The sequence below is a fragment of the Ursus arctos genome, unplaced genomic scaffold (assembly GCF_023065955.2).
Source record: "Ursus arctos isolate Adak ecotype North America unplaced genomic scaffold, UrsArc2.0 scaffold_22, whole genome shotgun sequence".
NCBI classification, from domain to species: domain Eukaryota; kingdom Metazoa; phylum Chordata; class Mammalia; order Carnivora; family Ursidae; genus Ursus; species Ursus arctos.
This window is the reverse complement of record NW_026622897.1, coordinates 37,935,398-37,959,766: the sequence shown is the minus strand read 5'-3', so window position 1 is coordinate 37,959,766 and position 24,369 is coordinate 37,935,398. Positions and strand designations below refer to the sequence as shown.

The 24,369-nt window shown below is 34.1% G+C and overlaps 1 protein-coding gene across 1 annotated transcript in view; it reads right to left on the bottom strand.

Annotated features, from left to right (window-relative positions):
* Window positions 1-24,369, bottom strand: part of CNTN5 (contactin 5) — a 1,310,719-nt gene that overhangs the window by 519,082 nt on the left and 767,268 nt on the right. Inside the window, exons 5-6 of the mRNA XM_026505289.3 lie at window positions 20,126-20,249; window positions 19,821-19,996 (exon numbers count right to left, since the gene is read on the bottom strand). Of these exons, the coding sequence (XP_026361074.3) occupies window positions 19,821-19,996; window positions 20,126-20,249 (300 nt within the window). The remainder of the gene's footprint in view (window positions 1-19,820; window positions 19,997-20,125; window positions 20,250-24,369) is intronic.

The following is a 24,369-nucleotide window of genomic DNA, read 5'->3' as shown; positions in this document are numbered from 1 at the left end:
TTGTCAAATGCTTTTTCTTCACCTATTGAGAGAATCATATGATTTCTGAATTTTTCTTTCGGGATAAAATCTAAGACACTGATATTGAACCACCCTTGCATCCCAAGGATGAATCCCACTTGGTCATGATGAATAATCCTTTTAATGTACTGTTGGATCCTATTAGCCAGGAGCTTGCTGAGGATTTTAGCATCCATATTCATTAGGGAAATCCGTCTGTAATTCTCCTTTTTGATGGGGTCTTTGCCTGGTTTGGGAATCAGGTAATATTGGCCTCATAGAATGAGTTTTGTAGCTTTCCTTCTGTTTCTATTTTTTGAAATAGCTTTAGGAGAATAGGTATTATTTCTTCTTTGAATGTTTGGTAAAATTCCCCAGGAAAACCATCCGGGCCTGGAGTTTTGTTATTTGTAAGGTTGTTTATCACTGACTCAATTTCTTCATAATTAATTGGCATGTTTAAAAAATCAATGCTTCCTGTTTCAGTCTTGGTAGTTTATAGGTTTCCAGGAAGGCCTCCATCTCTTCCCAATTGCTTAATTTATTGGCATAAAGTTGTTGATAAAAGTTTCTAATAATCCTTCCAATTTCATTGGTGTTGGTTGTGACCTCTCCTTTTTCGTTAATAATTGTATTATTTTGGGTTCTTTCTGTATTCTTTTGGATAAGTCTTGCCAGTGGTTTCTCAATTTTATTGATTCTCTCAAAGAACCAGCTTCTAGTTCTGTTGATCTGCTCTACCATAGTCCTGATTTCTAATTCATTGATTTCTGCTCTATTCTTGGTCAACTGCTTCCTCGTGTGTGGATTACACCTGTCCCTCCATTGCTGTTCCAGCTTCTTGAGGTGAGAATTTAAAAACTGCATTTTAGATTTTTCTATTCTTTTGAGTGAGGCTTGGATGGCTATGTATTTCCCCATTAGGACTGCCTTTGCAGTATCCCATAGGTTTTGGACCGTTGTGTTTTCATTCTTGTTGGTCTCCATAAATTCTTTAAATTGATTTTTGATTGCCTGGTTTATCAAATCATTCTTGAGCAGGATTGTTCTTAGTCTCCAAGTGTTTGAGTTTCTTCCAAATTTTTCCTTGTGGTTGAGCTTCAATTTCAAAGCATTTTGGTCTGAGAATATGCAGGGAATAATTTCAGTCTTTTGGTATCATTTGAGACCTGTTTTGTGTCCCAGAACATGGTCTATTCTTGAGAATGTTCCATGGGCATTAGAATAGAATGAGTATTCTTTGGTTATGGGGTGTAGTGTTCTATATATATCTATGAGGTCCAACTCATCGAGTATGGCATTCAAAGCCCTTGGTTCTTTGTCTATTTTTTTGCATGGGTGTTCTGTCTATTTCTGATAGTGGAGTGTTGAGGTATCCTACTATTAGTGTATTTTTATCTATATGTCTCTTTATTGTGGTTAAGAGTTGGCTTGTGTATCTTGCTGCTCCCCTGTTGGGGGCATATATATTTATAATTGTCATATCCACTTGTTGGATACACCCTTTAAGAATAATATAGTGCACTTCTGTGCCTCTAACTATAGTCTTTAGTTTAAAATCCAATCTGTCTGATATGAGAATTGCTACCCCAGCTTTCTTTTGAGGTCCATTGGCGTGAAAGATGGTATTGCAACCCTTTACTTTCAGTCTGAATGTATCTTTAGGTTCAAAATGAGTCTCTGGTAGACAGCAAATGGATGGATCATGTCTTTTTATCTAATCTGCAACCCTGTGGGATTTTATGGTGCTTTTAGGCCATTTACATTGAGACTGATTATTGAGAGATATGATTTTAATGATGCCATGTTGCCAGTACAGTCTTTGTTTCTATCAATTGTGACTTTCTGCTCTGTATCACCCTTGGGCCTTTTTACCTTTATAGAACCCCCTTAGTATCTCCTGTATGGATGGTTTCATGGTTACAAAATTGGTCAATGACTGGCGATTCTGGAAAGTCTTTATTTCTCGATCAATTCTGAATGACAGCCTTGCTGGATAAAGGATCCTCGGCTGCATGTTTTTCTCTGAAAGAGCTTTAAAAGTGCCCCCCAACCCTTTCTCTCATTCCAGGTCTGTGTAGACAGGTTTGATGTAATTCTGATACCTTTGCCTTGGTATGTGAGAAATTTCTTTGCCCTGGCCACTTTCAATACTGTATCCTTGGATCTAATATTTGCGAAATGCACTATGATGTGACGTGGCGTAGGTTTGTCGTGGTTGAGCTTGGGATGGGTCCTCTTTGCCTCTTGGACATGAATGTTTGTTTCCCTTGCTAGATTAGGGAAGTTTTCAGCTACAATTTGTTCAAATATCTCTGCTAGACCTCTGTTTTTCTCCACCCCCTCGGGATGCTGATGATTCTGACATTGGAACATTTCATTGAGTCAGTTGAATCTCCCGTAACCTACATTCTTGTGCGTGGATTTTTTTAAGTCCAGATTCTATTTTAGCTTTCTCTTCTACTAACCCATCCTCCAATCACTGATATGTTTTTCTGCTTCATTCACCCTGGCCATCAGAGCCTCTAGTTTTGACTGTATTTGGCTCATAGAACTTTTAATTTCTGCCAGATTCGCTCTCATTTCCACCCTTAGAGATTCTATATTCTCATTAACATTCTCGTTAATACTTTTTTCAAGTCTACACATCATCTTGACCATGTTACTCTGAATTCCTTTTCTGATATTTTAGTTATATCCATATCCATTAGTTCTGTGGCAGACGCCACAGAGTCATTGTCTTTTCTTTGCTGGGGGGGATTTCTCCTTCCTGTCATTCTGATGAGGAGAGGTTGCAGGGTTGTCCAGAGCCCAAATTATTGACCGAGACCGAGGCCTTCGCACTTGTTTTATAGGGACCTTAGGGATGTGGGCTTCTTGATTTTTCAGCCTGCCTTCTGGGGGAGGGGCCTGCCGCGCTGATACTCAGGCAACCCTGTTTTGGTAGAGTCTCCATGTCCCCTGTGAGGGGGATGGGGATGGGCACACTGTGAGCCGGTATTTCCAGGCTTTTGTTCTCCGGCCGCTTTCCCAGGCAGTTTGCTGTGCCTCTTCGGAGAGTCAGAGCAGCTGTAGCCAAATCTCAGCATCTGTCTCAGAACAGAGGGATCGCAGTCCATTCTCCACTGATGTTCTGGCCACTTTAACTCTGTTTCTGTTGGTGCTGTTCAACCCTGCAGTGTCTCGGGATGTGTGTCCCACTCCCAGCGTCCCAGCCTTCACATCCAGGGCTGGTGCATCTCTGTCCTTTGTGTTTCTAACACAGCTAGCCGCCAGCGGCCAGCCGCCCCAGCGCTCCCAGAGCTACCAGTCTCAGTCTTATTCCAGTGAGCACACTGGAGCTCCATTTCAGTCTGGTAGTGAGCGTTCCCCGGCTCATGGTCTCAGTCTGCTCTCTCTCGGGTGCCAGGCCGCAAGTACGCCCGTTCCCCCGTGTAGGTGGCTATGGCTTCCCTGCGCCTGAACGCGGCGGCTCCCACCCCCTTCTGTTTATCTTCTGATATCTGTGCGTGGTTTCATGGCTCCCCGCTTTGTACCTCAATACTCAGCCCTGGAGATGTTCATTTGTAGAGATCCAGATGTATCTTCCTGCATCTCAGGCTGATTCCGTGGATGTTCAGGCTGGTCTGGTACCTATCCAACTCGACTCAGGGGACCGGCTGAAAAAGGGTCCCCTACTCCTCCGCCATCTTAACTGCCAATCCCTGTATACAACACCAAGTTCTCATTGCAATATGTGCCCTCCTTAATACCCATCACCGGGATAACCCATCCCCCACCCCCCTCCACTCTGAAATCCTCAGTTTGTTTCCCGAAGTCCATAGTCTTTCATGGTTCATCTCCCCCTCTGATTTCCCCCCCTTCAGATATCCCTCCCTTCAGCTATGGTCTTCTGTGCTATTGCTTATGTTCCACACATAAGTGAAACCATATGATAATTGACTTTCTCTGCTTGACTTATTTCACTTAGCATAATCCCTTTCCAGTTCCATCCATGTCAGTTAAAATGGTGGGTATTCATCCTTTCTGATGGCTGAGTAATATTCTATTGTATATATGAACCACATATTTTTTATCCAGTCATCTGTTGAAGGGCATCGCAGTTCCTTCCACAGTTTGCTTATCGCAGACATTGCTGCTATGAACAGGAGCTATGAATAGCACATGGGGTGCATGTGGCCCTTTTTTTCACTACGTCTGTATCTTTGGGGTAAATATCCAGTATTACAATTGCTGTGTCATAGAGTAGCTCTATTTTTAATTTTTTGAGGAACCTCCACTCTGTTTTCCAAAGTGTCTGTAGTGACTTGCATTCCCACCAACAGTGTAAGAGGGTTCCCCTTTCTCCACATCCTCTCCAATATTTGTTGTTTCCTGTTTTGTTAATTTTTGCCATTCTAACTGGTGTAAGGTGATATCTCAATGTGGTTTTGATTTGAATTTCCCTGATGGCTAATGGTGTTCAAAATTTTTTCATGTGTCTGTTATCCATTTGTATATCTTCTTTGGAGAAGTTCCTATTCATGTCTTCTGCCTATTTTTTGACTTGGTTATTTGCTTTTTGGGTGTTGAGTTTGAGTTCTTTATAGATCTTGGATACCAGCACTTTATCTAATATGTCATTTGCAAATATGTTCTCTCATTCCGTGGGTTGCCTCTTTGTTTTGTTGACTGTTTCCTTTGCTGTGCAGAAGCTTTTCATCTTGATGAATTCCCAAAAATTCATTTTTACTTTTGTTTCCCTTGCCTTTGGGGACGTGTCTTGAAAGAAATTGTTGTGGCTGATGTTGAAGAGGTTACTGCCTATGCTGTTCTTTAGGATTTGGATGGATCCCTGTCTCACACTGAGGTTTTGCATCCATTGAGAGTTTATCTTTGTGTATGGTGTAAGAAAATAGTCGAGGTTCATATCTGTATATAGCTGTTCAATTTTCCCAGCAACATTTATTGAAGAGTCTGTCTTTTTTCCATTGGTTATTCTTTCCTCTTTGTCGAAGATTAGTTGACCATAGAGTTGAAGGTCCACATCTGGGCCCTCTATTCTGTTCCATTGATCTATGTGTCTGTTTTTGTGCCAGCACCATGTTGTCTTGGTGATCACAGCTTTGTAGTAAGCATGAAGTCAGGCAACATGATGCCCCCAGCTTTGTTTTTCTTTTTCAACATTTCCTTGGCAATTCAGGATCTTTTCTGGTTACATACAAATTTTAGGATTGTTTCTTCCAGGACTTTGAAAAATTCCATTGGTATTTTGATTGGGATGGCATTTAAAGTATAGATTGCTCTGGGTAGCATAGACATTTTAACAATGTTTATTCTTCCAATCCATGAGCATGGGATTATTTCCCATCTTTTTTGTGTCTTCCTCAATTTCTTTCATAAGTGTTCTGTAGTTTCTGGAGTATAGATCCTTTACCTCTTTGGTTAGGTTTATCCTAGGTCTCTTATGGTTTTTGATACTATCATAAATGGAATTGATTCCCTAATTTCTCTTTCTACAGTTACCTTGTTAGTGTATAGAAAAGCAACTGATTTCCGTGCATTGATTTTGTATTCTGCCACATTCCTGAATTGCTGTATGAGTTCTAGTAATTTGGGGGTGGAGTCTTTCAGGTTTTCCACATAAAGTATCATGTCATCTGTGAAGAGAGAGAGTTTGACTTCTTCTTTGCCAATTTGAATACATTTTATTTCTTTAAAAATTTTTAAAAATAAACATGCTAGTTCTATCTCAGCAATTATATTATTTGTTTTTTTGTGAATTTAATCACTGTTTGTGAAATTCCATCAATTATAAGTTAAGTATATTTTACAGTTATGATTTCTTAGGTGAATGATTTACTATGTTTATGAAACAGAATTGATATTAATCACCTCACTTGATCTTCTTACTGATAATTTATATATATATATTTTTTGGTTATTTTGTCATGACAGATGTGATCCTTTTTAAAATACTGTCTAATTTCTTGTACACTACTATGGAAGACCATTCTTTAAATTCATCTACCTATTAAGAATTGGGAGGCAAATACTTTTTATTAAATCTTCTTTTCAAGATCCTGAAAATATTAATTACATTAAATATTAAGTTATACTAGATATCATTCCTGGATCTTTTGACATGAATTATAGCAGTGGCACAGGGTAGACACCCTAATGTTGACAACTCAAATAAAATAACATTTACATATGCATTCTTTTTTTTTTTAAGATTTTATTTATTTATTTGACAGAGAGACAGCCAGAGAGAGAGGTAACACAGCAGGGGAGTGGGAGTGGAAGGAGCAGGCTCCCAGTGGAGGAGCCCGATGTGGGACTCGATCCCGGAATGCTGGGATCACGCCCTGAGCCGAAGGCAGACGCTTAACGACTGTGCCACCCATGTGCCCCCTACATATGCATTCTTAAAGAACTTAACAGAGAGTTTTGTTCCTTAGTTTCACAAATTCTATCACTATTACCTGACTCTAAGTTTACAATCCAATGAGGCTATGAAATGAATAGGAAACATTCATTGTTAATAGGATCAATAGAAAGATGTTGCTAGAATTCTAAAATCACTTTTAAAAAATAAAGGTAGCTTTTTTCTATCTGTGATCAGAGACATATCTGTAATTATTTTCATAAGAAATGACTTTTTAACATTTCTTTGTAACACCTCAGTTTGCCTCAGACATCTATTACAATATGGAAAATATTACCAATAGTATGCACAATAATATGTAAAGGTATTACTAACTTTAAACTTTCAACACCTGTTTTGATATCAATATTAATTATATCCATTAATGCCATTACATTTATTAATATCCATTAATGTCCATTTACTAATAATATAACTACCCTTTATATGGAGCTTTATAATTTATAAAATGTTTCTGCATACATTGTATTACTCATTTTGATTTTCTATTAGATTTGTTGGAGAGGACTATGTATATACTTCTTAAAGAATCATTCTTCTCATAGGTCTCAGAAGGGGATTCTTTTTGAGGGTAGTGGCCCCTGTGGTGCTGGAGGATATTTGTTCATTCACTTACTCATTCTGCAATCATTCACTGAGTATTGGCTATGAACTTGCATGTTAGAGGTTGGGTATTAAACTAAAGTAAATAAATAGATAAATGAGACATAAAATCTGTCTTCAATGAATTCAGTCTTGTAGAGTCAGTGGTATGCTCAAGTTCAGAATAGCTCTTGGGAGTCAAGGTGATTGTCGTAAATAGTTGTAATTTAATGTAACAAGAAACAAATATAATAAAGAACATGTGAGATTATATATAAATACATTATATGTAATACATAATACAAACACACACACAGACAGAGAGGGTTGGGGGGAGGTTAGTTGTTGAATGGTAGCCCAGCAGACAGGTAGACTGTCACATATAACAAGAATGAAATGTTGTTAGGACAGTACATGTAGTTCACTATAGCCTGAGTAATAGAGAGAAACATGGAAAAGCAGACAGAATCTAAATAATAAATAGCCTTGAGGCCATTTGTGGAAGTTCACTCTTTATTCTAGAATGGATTAGAAGAAGGACAGGCTAATCAGATTAGTGTTCCTTGGGTAGGAGGAAAAGAAGAAGATAAAGAATAGTAAATCTCTTTGTGTATGGTCTGAGAGAGTGGTCAAGTTTTATTCTTTTGCATGCAGCTGTCCAATTTTCCCAGAACCATTTATTGAAGAGACTGTCTTTTTTCCACTGGATGTTTTTTCCTTCTTTGTCAAAGATTAGTTGCCCAAAGAACTGAGGGTCCATTTCTGGGTTCTCTATTCTGTTCCATTGGTCTATGTGTCTGTTTTTGTGCCAGTACCATGCTGTCTTTGTAATCACACCTTTGTAGTACAGCTTGAAATCCGGCAATGTAATGTCCCCAGCTTTGTTTTTCCTTTTCAACAATTCCTTGGCAGTTCGGGGCCTTTTCTGGTTCCACACAAATTTAAGGGCTGTTTGCTCCAGTTCTTTGAAAAATGACATGAATTATAGCAGTAAGTCTCTATGTGAGACAGGAATCCATTAAAATCCTAGAGGAGAACATGGGCAGCAACCTCTTTGACATAGGCCACAGCAACTTTTTTCATGACCCATCTCCAAAAGCAAGAGAAGCAAAAGAAAAAATGAACTTGTGGGACTTCATCAAGACAAAAAGCTTCTGCACAGCCAAGGAAACAGTCAAAAAAACTAAGAGGCAGCCCCTTCTCCCGGAATGGGAGAAGATATTTGCAAATGACACTACAGGTAAAAGACTGGTATCCAAGATCTACAAAGAACTTCTCAAACTCAATACACAAGAAACAATAAACAAATCAAAAAATGGGCAGAAGATATGAACAGACACTTCTCCAATGAAGACATACAAATGGCTAACAGACACATGAAAAAATGTTCAAAATCATTAGCCATCAGAGAAATTCAAATCAAAACCACATTGAGATACCACCTTATGCCAGTTAGAAGGGCAGAAATTGACAAGGCAAAAAACAACAATTGCTGGAGAGGATGTGGAGAAAGGGGATCCCTCTTACGTTATTGGTGGGAATGCAAGTTGGTACAGCCACTTTGGAAAACAGTGTGGAGGTCCCTTAAAAAGTTAAAAATTGAGCTACCCTATGATCCAGCAATTGTACTACTGGGTATTTACCCCAAAGATACAGACGTAGTGAAGAGAAGGGCCTTATGCACCCCAATGTTCATAGCAGCATTGTCCGCAATAGCTAAATCATGGAAGGAGCCAAGATGCCCTTCAAGAGATGACTGGATTAAGAAGTTGTGGTCCATATATACTATGGAATATTACTCAGCCATCAAAAAGAATGATTTCTCAACATTTGCTGCCACATGGGTGGGACTGGAGGAGATAATGCTAAGTGAAATAAGTCAAGCAGAGAAAGACAATTATCATATGGTTTCACTCATTTATGGAACATAAGAACTAGGAAGATCAGTAGGAGAAGAAAGGGAAGAAGAAAGGTGGGTAGACAGAATGGGGAATGAAGCATGAGAGACTATGGACTCCGGGAAACAAACTGAGGGCTTCAGAGGGGAGGAGGTGGGGGATTGGGATAGGCTGGTGATGGGTATTAAGGAGGGCACATATTGCATGGTGCACTGGGTGTTATATGCAAGTAATGAATCATGGAACTTTACATCAAAAACTAGGGATGTACTGTATGGTGACTAACATAATATAATAAAAATATTATTATAAAAAAAAGAATGGTAAACCTCTGTCTAAATACCTCCACATCCATTGAAACAGGCTTAAGGCCCCAGTAAACTCCATACTTGCCACTTAATTCCTGTCAGATGAACAGAATGTAACCCTGGCATAGAGAAGTCATCTTGGTCCCATCTTAGTTTAACTTTAGACTGTAAATCCCATAAATATACTTGAGTATCTAATATAATTTATAGCAGGTTAAGTGGCCAATATCTGAGGACATCTTAAAGTTATGAAAGATGATAAGGGTATTTTAAATATCTCCTGCACAGACTCATGTAGCATCATTTACAGTTTGAACAAGGCTCCATTGTAATAAATTGAAGAGGACTTTTATTAAAACCTCCTGTTTCAGATACATAAGTAGACATTAGAATTTATAATGAGAAACCCCATGTCCTCTCCCTGAATTTGCCTAAAGTACTAAATTTGACTCAAAACAAAAACAAAAAATTAAAATATTTTATTTGTCTTAATAAAAACATTGCAGAAAACTCACATAGAAACTGGGGCCATGAATTCACAGGTGCTGTGAGGCCATTCTGAGCTGTGTAGTCAACTAGTTGGTCTTGGTTAGGGGTTATCCTTTTAGTTCCTCTCCTTTTCATTCTTTGAAGTGAGAAAAACATCAGCTAAACCTAATCATCATGTGATTCTTCCACTAGGTGTCACGAAATTATGACAAGAGTAAAGTGGTTTCTACTTCTCTTAAGAAAATAATTGTATTTTATTGAAAAAAGTCAATATTCTAAAGGACATGGAATTAAAATTCAGGTTGAAAGGATCAAGAAAGTATTTCTGGAAATTGTATAGCTGCCTGAGTTGTTTTAAGGTCCTTTACTTGATTTAAGTTTGTAAGTCTAAACTCTAAATTTTTTGTGAGTCTAAACTCTAAATTTTATTTTATTTTTATCTATTTATTTGTTTATTTATTTTTTTAAGATTTTATTTATTTGACAGAGAGAGAGCACAAGCAGGGGGAATGGCAGGCAGAGGTAGAGGGAAGAGCAGGCTCCCTCAGAGCAGGGAGGCCAAGGTGGGGCTCGATCCCAGGACCCCTGAATCGTGACCTGAGCTGAAAGGAGTCACCCAAATGAGCCACCCAGGTGCCCCTCTAAATTTTATTTGAATTAACATAGTATCTTTGAGCACTTAGTATCTTTTGTATGGCAGACAATTTCCCTGGAAGGAGATTAAAATCTCCAGAATACCTATAGCTTACTTGGAAAGGGGAAATTAATTTCACTAATTATACTATTTTGTATTTTCAGAATCTTCTACACAGACTCCCTTCTGTCTACCACCAAATACCACTATAATATCTTAAACTTAAATGCCTTGGATTCTGATATCTGTCTCTATCATTACTAAAATTGGTTTTAAAGGTCTCAAAGTCCAAAAAACTTTTGAGTGTTACTTATAGCATTTGACAAGGGTGACAGCTGCCACCTTAAAACTGAATGTCATTAAAAAAATAAAAATAAATGTCATTTGTACTTCACTTTATTTTATTGGCTTTCCTCTGCACCTCTTGGCTGATTCCATTCTTGTTTTCTTCATTAACTCCTTTTTTTTTCTACCCTTCACTATCTTTCTACCAGAGAAATGTGTATATTCCAGAAGGTTAGGTCCTTTTAACCCTCTTTCTTTTCTAGTACAATTTCTCTTGATGAAACATCTTTATGATTTCATCAAGTATGTTCTTGTGTTTTGTGGCCAGTTCTCACCTTTGGGAACTGCCTTTCCTGAGCACCAACCAATATTTTAAAATATTGTGTATTTTCTCCTGAAAGTTAAAATAAAATTACCTCCTCTTCTCTTTGTCACTTTATTATGTTACAGTATTATGGATTGTTCAGTTGAATTGATCAAAGCTCAGAATCTTGATATCATTCTAACTTTTCCATATTTTTTACATTTCTACTCTCATTCATTCAATCATTTGCAAATTCCCATTTATTTTAGCGTCTCCCACAGACATCTATTCTATTATATTCAGTGCATCAGGAATTCAAGCCCCTTTTACCTAGATTACTGAAATGACCTCATAACTTGACTTTCATCATAGAGTTGTCTTGGATACATTTTCATAGAGCAGCCCTCTGATTATCTCTGCCTACTCTATAAATGTATAGAGTGAATTACAGATTTCTCTGCAATTATGGTAAAGCATCAGAAATGTATGCAGGGACAACATAGTCAGAATTGTTTTTACATAGATCATTTTAGGAAAAACAGTACAGATTTTATTGGGGTTGGGGTAAGATGAAGAGAGATGTTAAGGAGAAGAAAATATATGTACACAGGCAATTTTTCTGGTAGTTCAGGGAGAGATAATGAGTGTATGAACTCAGGAAATACATATGGAATAGAGAGATTTGTACTGATTTTGCTAGCATTCTATGAGAATATGCATTGCTCATTATAGGCTCCCTATATATATAGAACAATGCCCAAGAGAGAAAGGATACATGCATATAAATGTTCTATGAATAAAATAACTACAGATGTTAAACAAAAAAAAAATGCAATGCATGATTAAGCATGGTATAGGATAGAAAAAGGCAGATTTTAAGCATAAAGTTTGAAGTTAAATTTGAATTGGAATGCTGTTTTATTATTTACTAGCCATGTGACTTTGGGAAAATAACTTGACACTCCTGAACTTGACTACTCTTCTTTTTTCATTTGTAAATTAAATCAATATTGCAACTCCCTTTAATAAGATTGATATGAAGGCTAAAGAGGGTAATGATGCATTAAATATACCTAACAGTTTTTTGGCTTTTAAGTGCTTGGTAACTATTTGCTTATTCTTGTTATTGTTAAATTTATGTGTATATGTACACACATATACACATCTATACCTATACACATATACATATACAGATCTATACATCCATATCTATTTGTCCACCCATCCATCCGTCTGTCCAACCATCCGTCCATCCATCCATCCATCCATATGAAGAGTAGCAATATTTAGCACATGATATGAAAATGCAATCAAAGAAGAAAGTCTCCAGGCTAGGTAATACATGTTCCATGCTAACTTGTCCCTGAAAGAGTTTTTGTGAAATAAAATAATTTTAGAAATTAAACATATTCAGTATCTGCCCCTTTGTTTATTTATGACTTGGAATGTTTTGTGTGAGTAAAGAATCTCTAAAGACACTCTGCTAGGGATTAGAAAACAATGGATTAGGTAAATAGGCTTGAACAGTAAGGGTCAGAGGATTTGTACATTCTTGATCTGGGTCTTTGTGGGTTGCTTTACATAATATGAGTGGACACTTGCCTTTCTGCATTTTTAAAAACAAGAGGAAGAGCAGTGAGATCAAAGTTCAAGCCAGGCAAATGGTCCATTTTGCTGTAGAGGATCTGTCACATATGGACAAAGTTATTCATGATTTCTATTAATAATGAAAATATGTGTTTGGATGAATTTTTAATAAATAAAATACAAAAGTATTATGTCATAAAATTAAGGACTTGAGGACAATATGCCCCAGATTTCAACTTTGATTCATTTGTTATAACTTTAAAGCATAAACTTATGTATTTTTAATTAAATTTTTTCTGTGATCTCAAAGAATCCATACTGTAGTTTGTCAAGGAGTCATACACTCACAATTATTATATCTATTATGATCAAAAGACTTGTCTTTTTAAGATAAGATTTAAACCATATTCTTTGAGTAATGATTTTATAAAAGAAAAACATAGTTGTTTTGTTTATAGAAAACAAAATTACAAAGTAATATCAACTTATTTTGTAATAAATTAGATAATTTTACAACTAATAAAATTATCCATGACAATGTGATTCATTCAGGTTGATATTCAAATGATTTAATGAAGTTATTATGGACAAAATCTCATAGACTAATGAAATAAAGCTTTGGATATACTGCGGAGTTAGCAATTATTCAAATAATTTCATTAGGTATCAAATGCTAGTTAAATATGGTTTTAAAGTCTTAGGTCAATTTTACTTTAAGTGAAGAAGTTTTGGGAAAGCAAGAGAAGTAATTTTTGAGTTTTATGTAAAAATGAAAGGTTACATTAAAGGGCTTAAATACAAAGTCTATAAAAATCATATAATCTCTCAAAGAGTTAAGGAGGTTATTTTAATCAACTGCTTCAAGGAAAACTAATGGAATATTCTGCATCTAAATCATCTAAATGCCCTGAAAAGCAATATGTTCTCATTTAGAAATGAACTATCAATTTACCAGGGATGGCATATAAAGATATTTTGAAACAAGAGACAGCATGAGGAGATTTTACTCTTGATTCATTTTATATTTGACTTACTAGTATAAATTATTTCTAAGAATCCAAATTTTGGAGAGATTGCTATGATCTTTGGATATCTGAAGGATGTTTGAGAAGTGTGTAGTGTCACATTATCAATTCCAAATTCTCATCAGTATGGTAATAAGTTAATAGAGTGACAAAGTTTTATATGGTGTATTCTTGCTTATCACTGAAAAGGAATCACTACACTAGGTGAGGAAATTATCCTCACGATGAACATAAACTTCAGGAATAAGTATACTCTGATGAAAATAATCGTTATCAGTGTTATTGAGAACCAGTAACAATCAGTACTAGCAATAGTTACCCAACTTTGTGTTTATTTCCTTCTTTCTGAAGTTAAAAAACAACTCACAGACATGACTTCTCTACATCATTAATTTTTACTATACCCTTATGAGGTATATATTTATTAATGTTAAAGTATATTATTAACATTAACTATGCTGAGCCACATTTATATTCATTTAGGGAGAACTTAAAATAAAAGATCCTCATGTTAGACATTTAGACATGTAAGGCATAGGTTAAAAAGGAAATGAGCAAGACTGAAGCAGCTTCTCAAATCCATTAGGTGCTCAAATCAAAATTTTAAAAAAATTATAAATGAATGAAGTAAATAGCTTCATGATTAAATTCTAGTTACACTTAAAGAATTGGTTTGGTTTTATGTCAAGCTAATTAAACTTTCTATTGAACTGATGTAGGAATATTGTTAAGATCTCTCTATTAAGCCTCAAATGAGAAATTTCAATGAGAATTAAATGTCAAGAAAAGAGTTTCTTCTTTTAAGGAACTCAAGGGAAATTAGAGTCCTTAAAATGTCTATATTTTTCCTTTTTCTCTGACTGCTGGGAGTCCCAAGGAAATATTTATGTCTTGAACACAATAATTATGACACATTTTAGCCTACATTATCTTGACCTCTTATTATGAAATATATTTTTACCTGGTGCTGTATTTATTTATTTACATATTTACCTTTTATGGTACATAATTTTATATAGTAAGTCAAATAAATACTTTGAAGTGAGATTGAGATAAAATATATTAGTAAAATTAAAAATACTATATAAATATACATTTGCTATTTCATATTTTTTAATATATTGGGGACAAGTGAAGAGGAACAAAAATTTAAAGAAACCAAGTTTATTTTACATTTAATTCTTCCACACATTGCTACATTACCAGGTAAAGGTGCCAATACTCACTTCCTTTTCACCATTCCCTTCAAAAGCCAGGATCTATGATGACATTATCAGCTACTGATAATAGCCACAGTTATCTTTGTTCTGTCTAAAGTTCATTTAGAAAATGTAGCTTTCCAGCTTCTAACCATAGATTATCCAATAAATAAATCTAATTATGAGGAAAAAAGTTTATTAAAGGAAAAAATATGAAAATAAGAAAAAATAATTACATACAACAACTAGTATACATCCCAAAATTTCAGTTCTAGAAAGAGACCTGGTAATTCTTAAACTTCCATAAGAAAAATTAAACAAGTGGCTCATTAACTACATTTGAACAATGAGAAGAAATGCAGAATGATTACATACTTATTTTTGTTGTTAATATTTATTTTCATTATATCATACAGGTATTAAGTAGTTATAAAATGGAGGTTGATGAAGCAAACATATAAAGACCTTTGAGAAATTACAATATAATTAGAGTTTGAGAGAGAAATGGTAAGTCAAATAGAGTATATCAGAGTGAATATAATACATATTTATATTATAATAGAAATTGAGTACTATTGGAGTTAAATAAGAGTTATCTATAAAATGGATTTATATATTATTTATTTATTTTTAAAGATTTATTTATTTAAGAGAGAGAGAGTGCAAGCAGGGGGAGGGGTAGAAGGAGAGAGAGTCAAGCAGACTCCCCATTGAGCTGGGAGCCTGATGCAGAGTTTGATCCCAGGATCCTGAGATCATGACCTGAGCTGAAATCAAGAGTCAGATGCTTAACCAATTGAGCCACCTGGGGTCCCCTGGATTTATGTTTTTTGTTTGTTTGTTTAAATTTATTTATTTGAGAGAGAGAGAGCAGGAGAGGGGGAGGAGAAGAGGGAGAAGAAGCAGACTCCCAGCTGAGCAGGTAGCCTGACATGGAGCTTGATCCCAGGACCCTGAGATCACAACCTAAGCTGAAGGCGGGTGCTTAACTGACTGAGCCACCCAGGCACCTCTGGATTTATGCTTTATAACATAACAACTCATATGTTGGTTATGAGGATAAAATGAGTTAATGTATTTTAAAACACTTGGAGCACTGTCTGTCACAGCATTCGATGAATATAAGCTACTTGAGGCCCTAAAAAAGGATGTTCTTTTTAAAAGTCTGTTTTACTAAACTGTTTTAGTAATAAGTCTTCCTACTCACTATCATAATTTATTTGGAACAGCCTTATATGCACCTCTAGAGTCTAGATTTTAGTCTCCCATAATATTATGCATTTAGGTCAATGAAAAGTAGCTGAACTAATGATTGACTTTGGATGTGGGCAGGGGATCAAAATAATATTAGTGGAAAGTTAAAATATTTTAAAATATATTTCTGTTTAGGGGTGCTTAGTCAGTTGAACGTCCAACTCTTGATTTTGGCGTGGATCATGATCTCAAGGTCCTAGGATCAAGCCCTTCCATTAGGCTCCGTGCTCAGTGGGGAGTCTGCCTGAGAATTCTTTCTCTCTCTCTCTCTTCTTCTGCCCCTCTACCTGCTCATGCTCTGTATCTATCTAAAATGAATAAATACATCTTTGAAAATGTATTTATATAGTTCTGGTTAATAAGAGGACAAAGAAGCTAACATTAAATCCCAATAGCCAAATTGTGACAGTTTGTGTGTGTGTGTATGTATATATATAATCTGAAAAATCTCATATGATTCTAATAAGACAGAATCAGAATCAGAAAGTTTAATATGATGCATGTGTGTATAATATATATAATTTCCAAGCAAAAAGGGAAGTGACTATGTTTAAATTTTATTTTAAATAGGCTATGTTTAAATTTTATTTTCTTTTTTGGTAATAGGATTATTACTATATGGATATCTTGAGCCTACAATTAAATATGTATTTATTTATAAAATATAGATTAGTACTTTTTTCTATGAATATAATTAGGGGATACTCACCTGGTATTTATTTAACACTGTCCAATAAGTCTTAGAATCACATCATTTTAAGCAAATATATCATATTCCATGTGAAAGCTATATATTTAAAGTGTTATTGATATAACAAAAATAATGTTCAAATTATGAAAGAAGTCACATCTGTTAAATAGGTCTCACATTTGAAAGAAGTAACCAAAATTGAATTGACTTATAACTCAGATATGAACTCCAGATTAGGTAATATAATGCTCCTTAGAAAGGAGCATTTTAGAAGATCACAATAGCACTAAAAGTGTAGAAAACATATCTGATTAATTTATGGGTTATATATGATGAAATTGATGTATAAAAGGTAAAAATATTTATATAATAAAAATATTATAAGCTGAGTAAAGCATAAACATATACCTCAGGAATAAGCACAAGACAGTTTACTTACAAGTACTAATGAAAAGTTGTGTAATCAATTTTATAATTTGTAACTTTTGCCTAATTTTATGACATTTAAATGTTTAACAGAATCATGTATTAGATTTGTGTATTTAATTTGATTAAATAGATTTTGACAATTATCTAAATTTGCTAAACATCTTAGTTTTATTTTTCCCCAAGGCTTAAAAAATTAGTTTGAACATTAATTTAAAATTAATTTGTAACTTTAGCCTAATTTTATGACATTTAAAATGTTTAATAGACTCATGTATTAGATTTGAGAATTTAATTCAATTAAGTAGGTTTTGATAATTATCTAAATTAACTAAATATATTACTTTTCTTCCCATGGCTTAAAAAATTAGTTTTAAAATACTAGTTGTACTTTTAAATTTTTACATAAATAGTAGTTGATAGATATAAAAGATTAACAATTTCAGGTTTAAAATATGTGAAGAGTGATGAACATTCCTCTACCTGCAAAAAGCCTTTAAACATTAAATATTCTATCAACAGTAAGTGGTGAGTACGTTATCTATCTAGCTACGAGTCTAGACATAGAAAAACATGATGCAAAGGAAAGTTGCCACCAAGTTTTTAATCTTACCTTACCTTTATATCCTTTCACTTCCTTTCAGAAGCTCCATTTTTCTTTCCAATTTCCTACCTCAATTTTCCTCCAATCACAAAAGTACCTCGACTCTTAGAATCCCATAGCACCCAGGCTCATATCCAAGTACACTAGAAAGCAAGTTGGTGGAGTCTTCATTCTCCTCTCTACCACCTATATTTGCATCCCCCCCCCCCCACCAAAGATCTTCTGGAAAAAAGATAAAACTAAACATAAAGGACCTATTTTTTTTTTTATTTTATCAAATGGACATAATGGCATCTAGGTGTGGGAGTAATTTTGAAGCAGAAGTGGCCTTCCTTATCTAAGTGACTACTTCAACCAGGCACATTATGGGCTCTTATGTATATATATGGCCTTCAGAACACAGTTGAGTCAGATGAGGTGGTGATGTGGAAAGGCAGGATCATAAGATGCTACCAGTGAATGTATATATGTATATGTATATATATATATATATATTAACCCTTATGTTAAGTTAAAAATAAAGCAAATATTGCTCTAGACTAGGTTCGGGACAGCTTGATACAGAATAAGTAGGATAGATAGAGCTTTCTTTCCCTAGTCATTGAACTGTAAAAGCTGGTGCCAATGTGCTCACTGCAGGTGGGGGTGAGTATCTGATAGTTGTGAATGGTCTTTACAGAAATTCTAGAATGGCACAGTTATACAGACACATTGAATCTTCTAGGAACTAGATTTCTGCTCTGAAGCATACAGAAAACTTTGCATATTTTGCCTCCACTGGTGATTTGGGGAGAACAATTGATATATAAGCTATTACGAATTGGTATACTTGTGTCAGATAGTATAGAACAAAGAGAAAGGTATAAGCCACTTAGTAGTCATACATCATGTTCTCTGGATTTGCTGTATCTGTCTTGAAAAGACTACTCTATTTACAGAAGAGCAATTAGGAGGGCTATTTGTTTATTAGTTTACTCTTTATGTGCATGCTGAAAAGTATTAGGTTCTGTGTTACAACACATAATATTTTCTAAAATAAAAGTATATTCAGGCTACTATCTTGGTATCTTTGGCGTATGTAAAGCCCTGTCTGAACTCCTTAGCCAAATTTATTTTAAAAGGTAATATTTAGATTTTTCTGGGATCCAGCTCAATGTTTTCCAAACTAAATTCATTATCATTCCTTATTCTTTCCTTTCTCTTTCACACTCTATAATAGGATGTCTGGATTCCTAGTTAATTAGAAATAATATGTGATGAAGATTATGTAGAGAAAATTCAATTATTCCATTCTTCAGGGTGTAATTTTAAATTAAAAGTCATTTTGTGATAAATTATATAGCCAAAATAAGTTACATATAAATTATTAACACAAAGATTGCTACCCTCCTATTTTTTAGATATTGTAATATGCAAGAATTTAAATTCAGGTAGGATCATTTACTAAGAAATGATACTGTTTGGTTTTTTTTTTTTTGTATGTTTGCTTTTTACTCAGTAGCCTATCTATTTGGTGTAAGTTTAATCACACGTTAAATAATTTCACAAGTTTTAAGAACTCAATATGCATAGTTAATTAGATAAATGATCTATTTTAAAAAATGTATATATTCTAATATATATGTATGATTATATGTATGTATCTTTTTTCTAATTAAAAAATTGAGGCATCTGAGTGAGTAATTATAGTTGGAATCTGAAACATTAGCATTTCAGAGGCGTTTCTTTGGTTTCCTAACTAAGCAGAATTTTTAGAATATATGATCTTATGTCCAAAAGAATCTATAGCAAATAGTGACTATAATAAACAGTAGAAAAATAAAAGCAGATAATTAGATATTTTAAAATGTGGAGGAAAAGAATTCATAAATAGTATTTTTAACCTCCCAGACTAGTGTGTTGGGTTTATTTGAAGAGGGCAAACATTTCAGGGAGTTTCAAAATACCTTAGAAAGAAACACATTGTTTCACAGTTCTTATCTTTATCAAGATTTTACCACTATTTTAAAATTTGAGGTCTTAATTAAGCTTTTGTCTAACTGAAGTATAAAATTACATGTATACATACTATATACAGATACATGAAGAAAACATACACTTTACTCACAGGCAAATTGAAGTATGGCTTCTCTACTAAGAATGCTTCCGAAAGTGTTGGCTGCTAAACACTGATAATGACCAAAATCCTTTGCTTCACTTGGATTGCTTATAATGAAGGTCCCATCTATCAAACTGTAGCGGTAATCACTTTCCAAATCTATTTCTGTTCCATTTCGAAGCCATCTTAAATAAAATCAGAAGACAAATATGTAAAAAGTTACTTGACATATTAAAATACTCCCTGGGAATGTCAGAATCTCATTGAAGGGAATTTTTAAGACATGAGAAAAATGATTAATGGTGAACTTTTACCTGTAATTGGGAACTGGGTTGCCACGAGCTTCACAATTCAATGCTACTTTCTTTTCGTCAGAATCAGTTGGGAAAATTATATCATCTGGTTCTTGTACAAACACTGGCCCATAGTCCACACTTTCTGTAAGGACCAAAAAGGACATACTTTAAAATTTCTAAAACTATCGAGATTTTTTTTCTCCATTATTTTCATATTTAAAATTTTTCCTTTTTCCTTGAACTCAACAGGCATATTACCAAAAGAAAGTCACAACTAGTAAATCACATTATTTTAGTAAATTAGAGACATATCCAGAATTTTTTTAATTGACTAAGATTTCTTTTAAAAATATGATATATATGATAAAAAACAAATATCTCAAACATTGTTGGTGTACATTTTTAAGTACATATCTTTGTATTCATCTAGAACAGAGCTAAAGAAAATAACGCTAAACAAAAACATTTTAAAAAACCCAAAAGTTTGGGGCGCCTGGGTGGCTCAGTCAGTTAAGCATCTGCCTTTGGCTTAGGTCATGATTCCGGGTCCTGGGATCAAGCTCCGCATTGGGCTTTCTGCTTGGTGGTCTCCCTCTCCCTCTGCCTGCCACTCCCTCTGCTTGTGCTCTCTCTCTGTCTTTGTCAAATAAATAAATAAAATCTTAAAAAAAAAACCTAAATGTTTGAAAAACTCTTAGAATGTTAAAAATAATATATAATAAATAAAAAGTCATTAATTAACATTGTGTTCTACATGAGAACTACAGATATGAAAACATTGGTCGGCGTGTATTCTCTGTCCATTCATTTCTTCAATCATTTAATCAATCACTATTTAGTTTTAAAAATGCTAGAGTGTAAAGGGTAAATTATGCAATGCAAATAAATATATTCTTATAGAGTCCTCAAAAAAAGTCAAATAACTGTCCTCAAAAAAAGTCAAATAACTGAATAAAAATACCAAAACTGCATACAATTAAGCGTTCATCAGCAGGTAAACAATGCAAATAAGGAGATCAGAAGAGAAAGAGGCAAGAGGGAAGAACACCTAAACTTATTAAGTACCTACTATATGTCAGATATTAGATTTTATCTCATTTAATTAGTTAATAGAGAAATCCTATGATAAAGGTCATTTTAAACTAAGGAAAATTTCACAGAAAAGTAGAAATAAAATTGGGCCTCAGATGACAGCTTGGGCTTGAAGAGCTTTAGGATAATTTGGCTGAAGTTTTAGGATAATTCTGCTGGAGAAATGATCAGTAAATGTGTTGGGGGAGTATTAGTCTTAGCTTGTAGTAGTGCAAAAACTCACAGAGTTACATGCATATCTAGGATCCTTAGCATCTTGAATTGTGAATTTAGAAGAAAGTAAATTTTTTTCCTTCACTTTTATTGATCATGAATTTGATTATATAGTAACCATAGATCAAGATTTTCAGCCTTGGCACAAATGCATTTTGGGATACTCTTTGTAATGAGGACTGCCCTGTGAATTGTAAAATGTTTATAATCATCTGTGGCCCCTACCTACTAGATGCCAGCAGCACACCTTCCCAAAGTGTAATCAAAAATGTCTCCAGAGATTCTTAAATGCTCCCTGGGTTGAAATTGTCCTCATTTAAAACCACTGCCTTAGAAAAATGAAGAGGGAAGATTTTAGGAAATATGTATTTCTAATGCCTCTACTAAATAGTTGAAGGTTCTCATTCTTTGTAGATAACTACAAGAAAATATTAGGAAAAAAATACAAGAATAAATGTACCAGAAAATTCAAGCTTTAAGAAATTATTGCTGAAAAAGATATACACCTCCATATTTAGAATAATGGGTTTAGAGTACATTTGTATGTTTTCTTTAGATATATATTCTTTTTTGGGGGGGCAAAGAAAAACAAAAGTGTTGATGGCACTCTACATATTCATCCAATAAAACTGAGCACTCACAATAAGCAGACACTGACAAGTATTTTGTTTGAATCCTAGATAATTTAGCTAAAGTTCTTTTTTTTTAAGCAACAAATAATAAAATACTACATGAAAATAACTGAAATGTGTTTCTCTATACCAAATGGCATTGCTATCATGTAAAACTTTTACTCAAAAAAAGAAAAACAAGCAATATAATAAAAACAACTAGAGAAAATTATTGTCAAAATGTTCTATTTGTTGTTGCATCATAATGTATTTATAAAAATTTGGAAAAGCACATGAAACCTCCTCAAACTCTCAGTTACAGTTAAACTGCGTGATGGAGTCATGAAAATACATCTCTTCTAGTCTTTATACATTATAAATATGATCATTTAAATCAATATTACAAATATCAATAATGCATAAAATTAACATTGAATAAATATATTTTATATTTTTATATATTTCAAAACTCTTGAGCTTTAGAGTCAGACATACTTGGGTTCAAGTTCTAGTACCATCATATTCCAGCTTTTTTATTTTTTTACCCTTTTTTTTTACTTTTATCTTTTGTACTCCATTTATTAATTATGGATGATAATGTCTTCTGACCATATTATTATGAGGATTGGTTGACATCAACATTTATAAATATACTTAGTATACTTAGTATATCACAACTACTTTATAAATTATAATTAATAATAAGAACAACAGCAACAACAACTAACATTTACTTGTGGTATAATTACTACATTATAAACATTATACTGAATTATTTATATGCAGTGTATCATGTAACACTCACAACATCCATATGACTAGAATTAATCCCCCCATTGTATAGATGACAAAACTGAGGCTGAAATTAATGAAATAAATGTATATAGTAAACACATGGCAAACATGGGATACAAATTCAGGGCTTTTAGAATCTAGAATATGATTACCACTGCCACTACTATTACTATTATAATTTGTTATAACATTTATAAAGCACTTTAATATATATTATTATTATTATTATTATTATTATTATTATTATTTAAATCTCTGAGCTGAACATGTAATTATTTCTATTCAAAGATGAAAACTCTGAGGTTCTGAGAAGAGACTTCTGAAAAATTAGTGAAGTAGTAAATGAATGATTCTAACTGAGGATCTGTGGTTCTAAATCTTTTGTTCTGAAAATTTTCAGAACAGGACAAGAGAAATAAAGATTGTCAGGCTGGGGAAAAGCTAAGTGGTAAGATTTGCTAAATTACACACTGAAAAAATAAGAGACTGGCCCGAACAACATATATTCTGTGGTGACAATGCATCCTCTGTTAGATATCCCTTCGTTGTTCAATTGTTACTTCCAAAAACATTTAAGCAAGCAATCGTCCTCCCTCTCTCCCTCTCTCTCATTTTTCTCTTAGAAATAAAGTTCATTGTATGGGGTTGAAGAACATGTGTCTACTTAGAGCTTCCCAGTCCCCAGCAAAGGGTAATCAATAATGATTCTATCTCTAAAGAGATTCATTTTTAAGGTTCTGTACCAAGAATGTATTATTATAGGTAAACTCAGACAGATTGATTCACTCTCCTGCAGTCGTACACTACATCTATTAGTGAAGGCGAATTACATCAAGCAATGTTCTTATGTTTTACAATTTTTAACTTGATGGAATCTGTAACTTGTGGAGATGGACTTCAAAACATACATGATAATCATCACAAAGATCCTGATAACTAGTAAATCAAAATCTTTATTTAACAAAGTAGAAATCTTTGAGATATCTGTGTAACAGGCAGATGCCATCACACACAATGTTAATTTCTCATAGGAGTAATGTTTTGGAGTGTTTTTTTTTCTTGAAATCAGTCTTTTTAATGAAAAGACTACAACATATCTGTTGTTGGCTAAACCTATAATGCTAGTGGTTATTGTCTATGAAATATCAGTTTCATATCTCCAGAAAGTCCTTTCTCAGAATTGTTTCAATTTAAAATTGATTTGTTGATTATCTCCTACAAAGAATGATGAAATTAACATACCTTCTCTCACTTCTGCTAAGTTTATTCCATAAATTTTCTGTTTTGCTTCATGGTTCAGAATATCCATTTGTTGTCTTTACAATTGAAAGACAACTTGGCTCGGTATCAAATTAGGTGATCAGTATTAATTTTATTAAAGCCTGTAGATATTTTTCCATTCTCTGATCACATTTAACATTACCATGTGTAAGTCTGAGTCCAGCCTGCCTTCCCTCACTCTTAAATGACTGGATTTTATACCTGGATGTCTGTAAGGCTCTTTCCTCATTCTGAATTTCAAGACTTTTCTGGATATGTCTTGGTGTTAAT